Source organism: Phragmites australis, chromosome 5 (assembly GCF_958298935.1).
Source record: "Phragmites australis chromosome 5, lpPhrAust1.1, whole genome shotgun sequence".
NCBI classification, from domain to species: Eukaryota; Viridiplantae; Streptophyta; class Magnoliopsida; order Poales; family Poaceae; genus Phragmites; species Phragmites australis.
In genome coordinates, this window is record NC_084925.1 from 36210223 (window position 1) to 36223110 (window position 12888).

Here is a 12888-nt window from a genome sequence, read left to right on the forward strand (position 1 = left end):
CGGCTTGAGCAATGGATAAGGCCGGCCGGGCTTTGGCTTGTGCGGGCGTGAGACTCACCGCAGAATGGAGAGAGAGGGGCGGCGCGCCGGGAGAAGAGAGGCGGTGACGCCGGAGGGAGCGGCGTGTGGACCAGCTGCGGCGCAGGGCGGCGCGGGATGCGCGGCGCGGCGGGAGGCGCGGGTTGGCGAGGCAGGAGGCGGCACGACGCACGCGGGCAGCGGCTGTGCGCAGCGCGACGCGGCTGGGCGCGGCGAGGCAGCGCGCGTGGCGCGACCGTGGGAGGAAGAGAGGAGGCCGGAGGCGAAACGGCGCACGCGGTGGTGCAGGCTAGCAACGCGGCGCGGCCGAGAGAGAAGAAGTGGAGGCCGGCGGGCTCCTTGGCTGAGCAGCGACGCGCGCGGGCGGCTACGCTGGGGAGGCACGCGAGGAACGGCTCGGAGGCGCAGATGGTGGCAATACGCGGCGCGCACGAGACGACATGCTCGTGGTGCGCACGGCCGAGCTGCTATCAGCATGGTGGAGATGGAGGCGGCTCGGTGAGAGGAGCAGGGCGAAGAGAGGAGGTGCTCACCGGAGACAGTTGGGGCTCACGGCGACGAGGCGACACGACGGCACGAAGACGGCACGCGCGAGCGACGGGGTGCAGCACGGCGGTGTGAGCCGGCGGCACGGAGAGAAGGTCGGGGCGGCGGCGCGACGGCGTGGGAGGAGGAGCAGAGGGAGAGGCTCACCGTGTGGATGGCGCGCTGACGATGACGTGAGCCAGCGGCAGGACGGCACGACGGCGGCCAGGACGGCGCGCAGGACGAGCTGCTGTTGCTGCTGCGCTGTGCGTATGCATGTGTGTGCAGGTGCAGAGATGTGCTGCTGTGTGGTGTATGTATGCTTGTGGTGGTCGGTTGCTTGCATGAGAAGGCTTGAGAGGAGGATGAGCTTGGCCGATTGGCTTTTGCTGCTCGGTGGAGATCAGGAAGCAGGCCGGTGCAGAGCATGGGCTGTTGATTTGGTCGGTGTGCGCAGAGAGAGGAGAGAACAGAGAGAGGCATGGGAGAGGTGTGAACGCTAGAGAAAACAGGCGGCTGGTTTGGCTGGCGCAGATGAACAGAGAGAGGACGAGGGATGGGCTGAGAGAGAAGGAGAGATGAGAGAGAGACAACAGTGAGATGAGAGAAAGAGATATTTGTGTATTTGAATTGCATGTTGTTGTAATTGAAATGTGTGACAATTTGTATGTATATGAATTGTAATTGTATTTGCAAAGATTCAAACGAATGCATTCGAATATAAAATCGGTGATGATTCAAAAGAATGACTTGGAATGGAAATGGAATTTGGATAAATCAATGAATTGAGAAATTGAATTGGACTATAACTCGAATGATTCGAATTGTATTTGAATCTGAGTTGGGCATTAATTCAATAAGGGTATTTGAATTAGGAGAAAGGTTTGAACTGGAAACCTCGGTATTTGAGAGAGGCTTGAATTCAAAGGAATTGAATTCAATTTGTATTTGAGCTGATAAGAATAAATATTGAGATTCGAATTTGAGAGACATTCAGTTCGAGTCGAACAAAATTAAATGGGGATAACTCAATTGAATAATTGAATTATAGATTTGAGTTGGATTGAAAGATCGATCTTTACGAATTGATTTGGATTAGAAAATTACCGAGAAAAACTAGAATAGATTCGAACTGAGAAGCATACAACACTTGAATCGCCACACAAAGAACCATAAGAACAATAAACCAAAATGCATATGCTCAATTTATGCAATGGTTAATTTAGAACTAACTTAGTGATCTTTGGAATACTTAGCCAAAATAATATATTTGAATATATACATACAAGTATATACATATCAAATATATACTTCCTTGATTTTATACTAGCTTAATAATTAGAAAAAGTTTTAATTTAGAGCGAATTTTGCTATATTTTTACATGCTAAAATTCAGGGTGTTACACAAACTATAAGATCATAGACAGTTTTATCTCTCCTCTCATCTTCTCCTTCATTTCAACTTAGCCCTTGATAGGAGCTTTGATGCATTTATGAATAATTTCTCTGTCTATGGTACAAGCTTTGATGCATGTCTGGCAAACTTAGAGAAGGTACCACATAGGTGTGGAGAAATGGATCTTGCTCAAAACTAGGAAAATGTGACTTCATGTTAAGAGAAGGACTTGTGCTCGGTCACGCAGTTCTTGAGAGAGGGATAGAAGTAGCCAAAGCTAAAATTGAAACAAATGAGAAGTTGCTGCCACCCACTAATGTTAATTCATTGAGAAGTTTTCTTGGCCATCCTGAATTCTACAGAAGATTCATCAAAGATTTTTCTCAAATCACTAAACCTTTGACAAGGCTATTACAAAAAGATGCCAAGTTTGAATTTGATAAAGAATGACTCCAAGCTTTCCATACTCTAAAGGAATCCCTCATCTCCACACCTATCATTCAGTCGTCATATTGGACTTTGCCATTCAAGATAATGTGTGATGCTAGTACTATGCCGTCAGAGCCATTCTTGGATACCAAAAGGATGAGAAGGATGATATACGCCCACTCTTACCTTCCAACACTGCACCCTTGGATTTGGATCCCAAAAGCTAGGATCCATGGCGAGGTGGTCTGAGCAAGATCCAGGGAAGTCATGGGGCAAGCGACGACAAGACGAAGATTGGGGGAACAAGACGACCTTCTTAGGGGAGATATACAGCGAGAGAAGGATCTGAGACACAAGTTGCAATGGAGCATGGGCGCTCAACATGACCATGGGGGGTCTCGATTACCACCAAGAGTAGATCCCCCTTGTCGTGGCCATGGAGGCTGGGGTGGGGGTTTCGGAAACACAAGAACAACGTCTGGCCATGGGGGACGCGACTTTGGTGGCAGCAAACCCAAATCTGACATGGGCCATGGAGGCCACCACGATAGACAGGAGAATAGACATGATGGATCGTCTAGAGAATGACAGGGAAGTGGACAGCTTCAATAGGGAACATCCCGTCCAAATCACAAATGTAAGCAAGATAAACCTATCAAACATGTTGAGAAGATCCGGTGCTTCAGGTGTCAAATTGAAGGACACCATCAGGTGAACTACACCAATGAACCAGTGTGCTGCAAGTGTGAGTAATCTGACCATACGATAGTTGATTGTGCCACTGGATCTGGACAAGCTAGGAAGATTCAAATGTTTGGTTTTGCTACCCAAAATTTTAGCTTTTATTCAATGAATTATGGAGAAGTCTCAGATTTTTTGCTCTACTGGCCTGCTGATTGTCCTCAAAGGGGAGGCCATAACAGAGAAGATAGAGGCTGAACTAAAACATCTCATAGACCCCAAGTGGGACTAGAGAGTGAGAAAATTAGTTGGTAATGATTTTATGGTGGTTTTCCTAACCAAGGAATCCCTAGCCACCTTCTCAAAGTTTAACTCGGTAGAGCTGGCCCTACACAAGTTGAAAGTTAAAATTAGCAAGCATGGGAAGGACCCAGATATCACTCATGTGCTCAAATCTACATGGGTTAAGATATATGGTATACATGCTTTCTCTAAATATGTGGAGTCTGTTAAAGAAATCACCTCTCTGATAGTTGAACCTGTTGTTGTGGATGAGTTATTGAAGGATGACCCTGTTAGAGTTAAGGGTATCTGCATAGATCCTCACAAAATTAGGAACTTCATAGAGATATTTTTCAATGGAGAAGGACATTTGATCAAATATATCATGGAATACTTCAATGACAAATCCTCCAAAGAGAGCCCATCAAAGCCAGATAATCCAGATGATGAGGACGATAAAGGTTCAAATGGAGATGATATGAGTGAGTTTGAAGAGGAGTCAAGCCTAGGAGACACTAATACAAATGAGGGAGGAGATAAAACCAAGAAAATTCTACCAGGCCTCATAAGCCCATGGAAAAGGGCAAGCAAGTTCTATCTGAGGCCTAGTGACCTCTAAACCATGTAAGGTTATCATTCCACTGGCTTCTTTTGATCTTTTCCAAGGAACGCTAATAGTTAACATGGATGTAGCTGGAGAAGGGGATACAAGACTGCTTCTATCTCATGGTGAGATCATTCTGGAAGGGGTACCAGGGGGCCTGCTGTTCTTGATATGGGTGTCAAGATCTCTGACTCCCAGATGACTGACCAATACCTTGCTTTGGAGGATCCTCTTGATCACCAAGGACTAGACCTTAATCATGTTCATGAACTGTCATACTCTAAGGAGGAGTGCTTATTGTTAACTGAGCCACTTGAATCCTTTGGACCACAAGAGAGACAAGGGGATAACACTAAAGATCCCTATCTGGGAGGCACCAAAAATCAAGGGGAGGGGGAGTCCCTTCCCCCTCACTTGTGGATCAAGCCATATGTGGACCTTCAGTTAACTTGGATGTCAATGCTCAGCTCCAAGGGATCACTATGGAGGGTTCCCAAGGAGATGCAGAGGAGGAATTTGATAACCTCTCATAGATCAGTTCTAAAACTAATAACTTTGAAAGCACCCAAGGATGGGTTCCTATTTCTAAGGCCAAGAAAAGCAAGCTAGGAAAGAGGAAGAGCCTTGTGGCTACCCAAGCAATCCTTGTTTCGAGTTTCTCCTATTTGCCCTAGAGCCAGCTCTAGGATCCCTAGAGATGGCATATCTATCCATATCAAGGTCATGAAGAGGGTCCAGATGAAGAACATGACTGGAGGTACTTCCTACACCCCAACCACTTTACTCTTCTGAATAATACTTCTAATGAATGCATCGCTAAGGTTATTGATGCTCCGGATATATAAGTTGGTAATATTGTAGTGCAGTTGATGCCTTTAAGGCTGAGGATTTAGCTAGAGCTGCCATTGTTGAAGCAAATTATAAAATTTATCTGTAGAAACAAAGTGAAAAAGAGGTTCCCATGGAACATAATTTAGAGTAGGATTTGACCATGGTGGTCATTGATAACTCAGTCAGAGATGTTGAATCTACATTTCTGAAAGTATGTGAGGTCACAAGGAGTGGTCCTCTGACTAGAAGGTGGAGAGACAACCACCCCAAAAAATAAAAATGAAAATTTTACTTTGGAAGGGAAAGCAGTTAGGAGAAAATAAATCAAAGACTACATTTTCTAAGATAAGTGTGACATCATTGGTATCCAAGAAACTATGGAGAAGGACTTCACAGCCAAGGATCTTAGGGAGATTCCTGGGAATGAAACTTTTGTCTCGGCTATGCTCCCTGCCTAGGGACAATCTAGGGAGATTTTGGTTGGTGTTAAAGAGGATTTGCTAGAGCTAGGAATTGTGAGATATTCTATTTTTTATTAAAGGCACAGTAAGGATGAGAATGTCTGATTTGAGATGGAAACTGATCATTATGTATGAACTAGCAGATCATAGCTTATCCAATGATTTCATTCAAGAACTGGAGGATATTTGTGACATGGTGTCACTGCCTCTGGTGGTGGGAGGTGACTTTAACCTAATTAGAAATGCTATGATAAGAATAACGATAGCATTGACAAGAGACTGGTTGGTCTATTCAATAGCTTTGTTGGTAAATTACGTGTTTTGGGCATACAAGAGAGTCCACAAGACATGTCACTACCAATAGAATTGGAGCAAATCATATTGGTTAATCAAAGAGATGAACCTAAATTTGGATGCAGCTAGGATAAAGCGAAGAATACACTCTCTCTCAAAAAAGCAAAGAATACAAATCAGCGAGTTTCAGGAAATGAGGCTAAAGGTGTATCATAGTGAGCACATCAAAGGAGGAGTTCAAGGAAGGAGACAAAGTCCTATTATTCAAATCAAGATACAAATTGTTCGGAAAAGGTAAACTGAGAAGTAAATGAGATGGACCATATCATGCTAAGATATTTTGGTAAGTCATCGTACTAGCACATTATCGCAAAAAATAGCTGTGACGTGGCGAAGTGTTAATCAAGGTCCACAACATGGCTTGGTGACAAATAAGATCACAATCTACAATGTTCATTATTCACGACGTCACGTACTATTGATGAACATGAATTCATCCGAATTTGATAGCGGATGGGTACTTAGTCACACAATAAACATGTCACTAAGTTACATCAATGAGCCCTAAGGCCTAGTAAGTCATGGGCTCAACATAGAAATGTCACTTCCTAAGAAGGAGGCTAGGCTGGTGTGATACGGAAAGATTTTCTATGCCAGCCCAACATTGGCACTAGCCCACTACTATTCGTTCAGTCGCAGCTTCAATTACACCACCACCGTATCCACGTTCCCAAGTCGTGACTCCGGCAGCGATGAGGCCGGGTACATGACATGCTGGTGCACTAGCGCCACGGCTACCGCGCCGACCATAGGGCCGATCCAATATGCAGCATTGGTTCTTGAAGTCCCCGCTGACGACCGCCGACCCGAAGAAAGCGCAGGGTTAATGGATGCACTGGTGAGCGAGCCTGTGGCCAGCACGCACGCCCCCGTCACGAGCCCGATCGCCAGCACCCTGTCGCCGTGACGGCCCTGCCGCCTACTCGGACCTGAGGGTCACACGCCGTGTGGACCATGTACACCAGCATGAACGTGGTCACGGCTTCCAGGATCGACGCGTCGAACCTGGTCATGTCCACGGTGATCCTTGTCATCGGCACGGCCTGCGTGTGGATGTTCGGTCCTCGTTGTCATCACACTCCATGCCGAATGTGGAAAGATTCACTAGACAAGTGTCATGTCTTTGAGCATGGGATGGGTAGTTTCGTTACCTGGCCGACGGAGAGGGTGTGGCCGACGAGGCAAGCAAGGGTGGCGCCGAGCAACTGCGTGGCCCAGTAGAGGACGGCGGTCGGCACGTCAATGTGACATCCGATGGCGAAGGCGAACGTCACAGCGGGGTTGACAAGGCCGCCGGACACGTTGGCTGCGATGAAGACATCGATGAAGAGCGCGCACGCCTAGGCCATGGCGGTGGCCAGTAGGGACGAGGTGTCAAACTTGACGTCCGGCGTGAGCAAACCTGCAGGGCACATCAAGAATCAAGAAACACACGGTGAGCAGTCTGTAACTTGTGAGGAAAGAGTAGTTGAGTGGTTAAGGCTTCATGAATATCGGAGGGGGGTTCGAAGGACAGGCAGAGACGGCGGAGCCGACGGTGGCGAACACAAAGAGGAACGTGGAGATGAACTCGGCGAGGTACGACCGGAACGCTGACGGCGAGAAGCATGGCTTCAAGCAGACCCTCATGCCTGACGGCGTGAAGCACTGCGTCTCAACCCTCTCACTTGTTTTGAAAGGGAGAAGAGGCGCGCCCGTGCAGTAGAAGTGTGCACGGTGTTTACCAACGGCTACTCGCATAGTTCTGTTCTGTCACAAATCGGTTGTAACCGTCACAATTTTGGGCTACACGAGAGTGAAAACCGCAAAGGAACTAGAAATCTATACATAAACGAAACTAGCGAACGAATACACCGGAGCGATACTGTATTTTGATTTCAGATGATATCCAAAAAATAAGAAGAAGATTATCCGCTAATTTCTCTATTTATTTTTATTAGTAAAATAAATCTTATATACATAGCCGGTAATGAAGTGAGGAAGTTAGAGAACGAGGATGAATAGCAAAAGTTGATAAATTATTTAAATTTTAAAGATTTTTATTAGATGTGAGGATATAATGCAGGAATCAACTTATATTTTATACTATAGATAAGAAATGAGAAAGTAAATCAAGTTTTTCCCTTGCAAAAGAGAATCGGAAAGGGAACACAACGCCATGCACCACACATCATTCGTACAAACACATTCGTGACCATGTCACGTGGCGAAGAGAAAAGCAAACGACACAGATGGACACGCTGCGTCGTTGCACTCGGTTCAATCCATCCGCCTTACGCGTACTGGTCGGCGACGGGCTGGTAGGAGCCGATGAACACGTCACCGTAGATGAGCCCGGCGAGGCCTCCACCGATGAGCGGTCCGACCCAGTAGACCCAGTTGCCGGCGAAGTTGCCCGCGGCGACGGCGGGGCCGAAGGAGCGGGCGGGGTTCATGGAGCCGCCGCTGAAGGGTCCCGCGGCGAGGATGTTGGCGCCGACGATGAAGCCGATGGCGATGGGCGCGATGGTGCCCAGGGATCCCTTCTTGGGGTCCGCGGCGGTGGCGTACACGGTGTACACGAGCGCGAAGGTGATGATGATCTCGAACACCACACCCTCCAGCTCGCTGATGCCGGTGATGCCGTGCGTCGGGATGGCCTTGCCGTGGGTGACGAACTTGAGGAGGAGGCATGCGATGGAGGCGCCGAGCAGCTGGGCGACCCAGTAGAAGAGCCCGGTGAGGATGGTGATGTGGCCACCGACGGCGAGGCCGAAGGTCACGGCGGGGTTGAGGTGGCCTCCGGAGATGTTGGCTGCGATGGAGACGCCGACGAAGAGCGCCAGCGCGTGGGCGAGCGCGATCGCCACCAGACCGGCGGCGTCAAGGGCGCCATCGTTGGTCAGTTTCCCTGCACGTACACGCGCCAAGTCCATGCTTACTAGCATGCATTGAACTACGTACACAAGTCAAGCGCTCGCGGCGAAAGATAACTGGAACTTGACCCACCGTAGGCGATGGCGGAACCGACGCCGGCGAAGACGAAGAGGAGGGTGGCGATGAACTCGGCCACGTAGGCCTTGATGGAGGTGGCGCTGAAGGAGTCGCCGACGGTTCCGAATGCTAGCTTCACCATCTTGTTTTCGCTTGTTTAATTCCTTGCGCTACCCTGAACTCTTTCTTCTCTACACGAGAGCTGATGGTTTACACCGGTGCAGGAAGTTCACTGAGCTTATGCCCCTTTTATACACGCGGCATCGTGCTAAGCTTCTTATTGGCCGGCCTCAAGTAGTGGATTAGAGTATCCTGGACGGCGTGGATAATCACCACGAACATTTTAATTCCATTTAGAGTATTAGCTTATTCCATGATTGGATCTTGCCCGCCCGGGCAGACACACTTTGCTTTGTTCAAATGCTTCTTGTTATTGTGAACTGCCCATGTGAGGATACACCAAGCAATGGCAAATTGGCAGTACTGAAGATCATCATTAGAGGGTATGTTATCTCATGTAACACTTAAATGCTGCATTTGAAGTTCTGTTCTCGCAAATACTTGGAGATTTTCTTAGTAATGAACAAACAATGCTAATGAGCTGTGCCGTGTACACAAGATGTTTTCCCTTTTCTTTGCTGCGCAACTTGATATAAAGTTTTAGCATTGACTGTTGCAATTAGTTTTACATGCATAGCAAAAGTTTTTTTAATCTTTTTCTGGCCGTGCATGAATATAGTCGAGAGGGTTTGTTCTGCAGTCTGCCTAATGATCACTGTCCACTGGTGAGAACTTGCAACGATCGTCATCAGTGCACTTTTCCCAGGCTGCCTGTCCAACCAGCCTTTTCTGCCTTTGTATTTTGAAGTCGGTGAATGAAAGAATACTAAACCCATTGTGTTTGCGTCAGGTACCACAATTGAACATCACAACAATATGATAGTTCTGTAATTTGTGGCAACGACTTCATTAGATAAGCACGTATGATTAGGACCATCCTTTTGGTTTCTTTTTAAATCTGTATAACGATTAAATATGAATTTTCCCTTTTTGGTTTCAAAGAGGGTTCTAGTGGTGCTAAAACATGTCATGCCAATGATCTCACGCACAGTAATATGATTGTACAATAGCAGAAGTGGAATTTTGCGGTTTCCATCTTTAAATTTTTTTTGCAGCAAGCTTTTTTAAAAAACTTGATGACAAGATAACTTTACTACATAGTTTCGACCATCGCCAATAGTTTTGTTTTAGGAGCATAGCTTTCAAGTTGTGAATTCTAAGTTCAAACATGGAGTGCATTAAGCTAGCTCTGCCTCTTTTTTTCTTCCTTTATTTCTTTTTTAGCTAGCATCTTAGCCTTCCTCTAATCTTTTCTTCAAGTCAAAGTCTCGCCAAATATGTAAGGTTTGTGCTCTTGTCATGCATAAGTCACCATAATTTACAATCTTAACAAAACTGCGAGAATCTTCTAAGTTGCCATACTATTTTTGTGACAACAGCCAATTTGTACTAACTCGCAACGGGCACATTTTTGTAGTGCAGTGGTTAGCACTTTTGGGCCCTGATCAGCCACTAATTTTCAGAGATTAGGTGTCCTGTCCTACTGTCATGCCCTCAGCATTATTCAGATGACACATTCTGCTATGCCATGCTATTGTATAACAATTAACAACGCTCCAATGGTTCTTTACCTTATCGATTTACACAAATGATTGAGAAAGCACGTTTGCGTTGCGAATTTGGAATTTCTTGCACGACTGCCAGCCACCACTGCTGTTGCCTGAAGCCTTGGCTCTGACTGTCTCATCTCACTTGCTCAGTTGCCCTTAGTGAGTATACTGCCTTCTTCACAGTTGATATGTATGGATCCAGAGTTCGTGATAGATCTCAAGTTGGAAGAGAAGTCCAGGGCGTAGTCGCTTGGGCACTTCTTTTATTTTATTTGGAGACTAGAACATGTCTAGCACTAGCAAGGAAGCACAGAGATGGAAGGACGGGGAACAAAGAGGACCCCTCGCGAAAGACCAAAAAAAAGGAGGACAGCACAAATCAGGGCGCCAATGAAGATGGGCTTTTAGCCCGTAGCCACAACGGCAGTTACTGGGGCGCTTTTTGCATGGAAGGCTAAGAACTAGCCCAGTGGCCCACGACAGAGGGCGGGAGAGGAGGAATTTTTTATTTATATATTTTCTATTTTGGCTATTTTATATTTTGCAAAATTATACTATTTTTTATTGAGATAAACATATCCCACTAAGCAGGTGATATGTTTAAAACTCACCCTCTGGCTGAACGATATGTTTTCTCAATAGTATATTTTGCAAAATTATACTATTTCCTACGGGAGATAAGTACATATAGCATGTTCAATGGATGATAAGTATCTTCTGTTCATTTAACGGATGGGAAGAATATATTTTGTAATTTTTAAAAATGGTCGTGCATTTCTACTAATTTTAAAAACAGAAAATATATAAATAAAAAATCTAGGGAAGGAACTATTTTGTTAAGCAAATTATTTATATTTGCAAATTATACTGTTGTTTCAAAAATTTGTACTAATAGGTTACCGTTGCCCATCTGTCGGGCGAGAGCAAGCTCTCACTCCATAAACGGATGATACCTTGTGGGCCTCTCTGGGCAGAATTAAAAACTGGTGATGGCATGGGATCTCGCCGGTTTTACTTGCAGTCGTCACCACCACTATGTGACTTCTTACAGTTACTGGATACTGAATAATCGAAAGCGGATGTGTTTCTCCTTCACATTGAGTACAGTGTCGCTTGGAGATACTTTCATGAGATGAAAACCAATGAGATGAGGGAGGCTACGCGCAAGCACATTTAGGAGGAAAAGCAGAAGATGAGGGAGGAGCATAACCGCATAATAACGGAGGACTGTGAGGCGGAGAGGGAGAAAAAGCACGAGAGGGCACGTCGGGCGCGTGAGGCAGGATCAGAACTGGCAAGAAAGATAAAATACTCACGTTGCACTCAATAGACCAGATGTTGTGATTGTGTTGTTTAAATTCCTCAAAACATGTTAGGTTTAAACACGGTATTTATTTAGATTAGAATGATTATGTACCATACATGCTACTGTGTATGTCACAGTTCTCATTAAAATCATCGTGTTCAATTTTCCGTTTTCGTCAAATTCGGGTATCTAAAATATCGCATAAATATCTAATGGCACTGGACAAATCAATAAGGAAAAATAGCGACGCACGTATGCTTATTTTGGCAAAAAAATAAATAAATTTGGCGCACGGTTGACACCTTGTTGCCGCTCGTTCATTGGGTGAGACCAATGTGCCGTCCGTTCACCGGGTGACAGCAAGATCTTGTTCAGTGAACACGCGACACATACCATGTCACTGCCATTTTTTTATTCTAATCGGACAAAAGGTGTCACCCGTTCATCGGATAAGACTTTGCTCTCTTGCGACAAATGGATGACGGTAGCCTTTTGTTAGAAAATTTTCAAACGTTAATACACACAGTAGTACTATTTTATGCCTAGGACCTAGGACAACCCGACCGAACCTCCTCCAGCACATCGGCAGCACACCCGCCCGCCAACCTAGCCCACACGATAGTGTGCGCCCCCATCTCGTAGCCTGCACATGTCCCCGTAAGCCCCGCCCTCGCGCCCCTGTAAGCCCCACCCTCGCGCCCACGCAGCGTGAGCCTCGCCCCACACGCCCTCTCACGCCACGCGTGCCCTGGTGCTGCATGGGCCCCCCACGCACCCTCCCGCCATGTGTCACCACCGTTTTCGTGCTCACGTGCCACCGACGCACCCTACCCCTCCTCCGCTCGCATCAGGTACTAAAAAGTTGCTGGAGCTAATGAATAATTTGAAACTATTGACAACTACTAAGTAAAAACTACTGATACTATTAATACTACTGACATAAACTACTGGACAATTTTGCTATGACTTCAAACTATTAAACAACTACTGACACTATTGAAAAAGCTACTGACAACTAATAACATACTACTGGATAATTTAATATAAATTGGAACTACCGACACTACTTAAATAGCGACGACTACTGATACTATTGAACAATTTTTCAAAACTTAAAACTATTAATATATTGAAAAACTACTGAATACTATTTAGCGTGACTACTGAACAAACTACTATAAACATTTGAATCATAAAAATTACTAAATATTTACTGAACAATAACTATTACTGACAAACTATTGAACGCTATTGAGAAGGAACTACTGAAAAATGACTGAAAACTACATAATACTTAGCACTGTGATACAGGACGAGTGACATGTAAGAACACGTCA

General features: G+C 45.8%; 1 protein-coding gene and 1 pseudogene across 1 annotated transcript; both read right to left on the reverse strand.

The window, feature by feature from the left end:
* Positions 1-6247: 6247 nt before the first annotated feature.
* LOC133917628 (probable aquaporin TIP5-1) lies at positions 6248-7231 on the reverse strand (annotated as a pseudogene).
* Positions 7232-7747: 516 nt separating this feature from the next.
* LOC133917629 (probable aquaporin TIP2-1) lies at positions 7748-8854 on the reverse strand. Its single transcript, XM_062361507.1, has 2 exons — positions 8591-8854; positions 7748-8492 (listed from the first exon to the last, which is right to left on the reverse strand). The coding sequence occupies exons 1-2, from the start codon at positions 8715-8717 to the stop codon at positions 7876-7878; spliced, it is 744 nt and encodes a 247-aa protein (XP_062217491.1). The 5' UTR covers positions 8718-8854; the 3' UTR covers positions 7748-7875.
* Positions 8855-12888: the final 4034 nt, after the last annotated feature.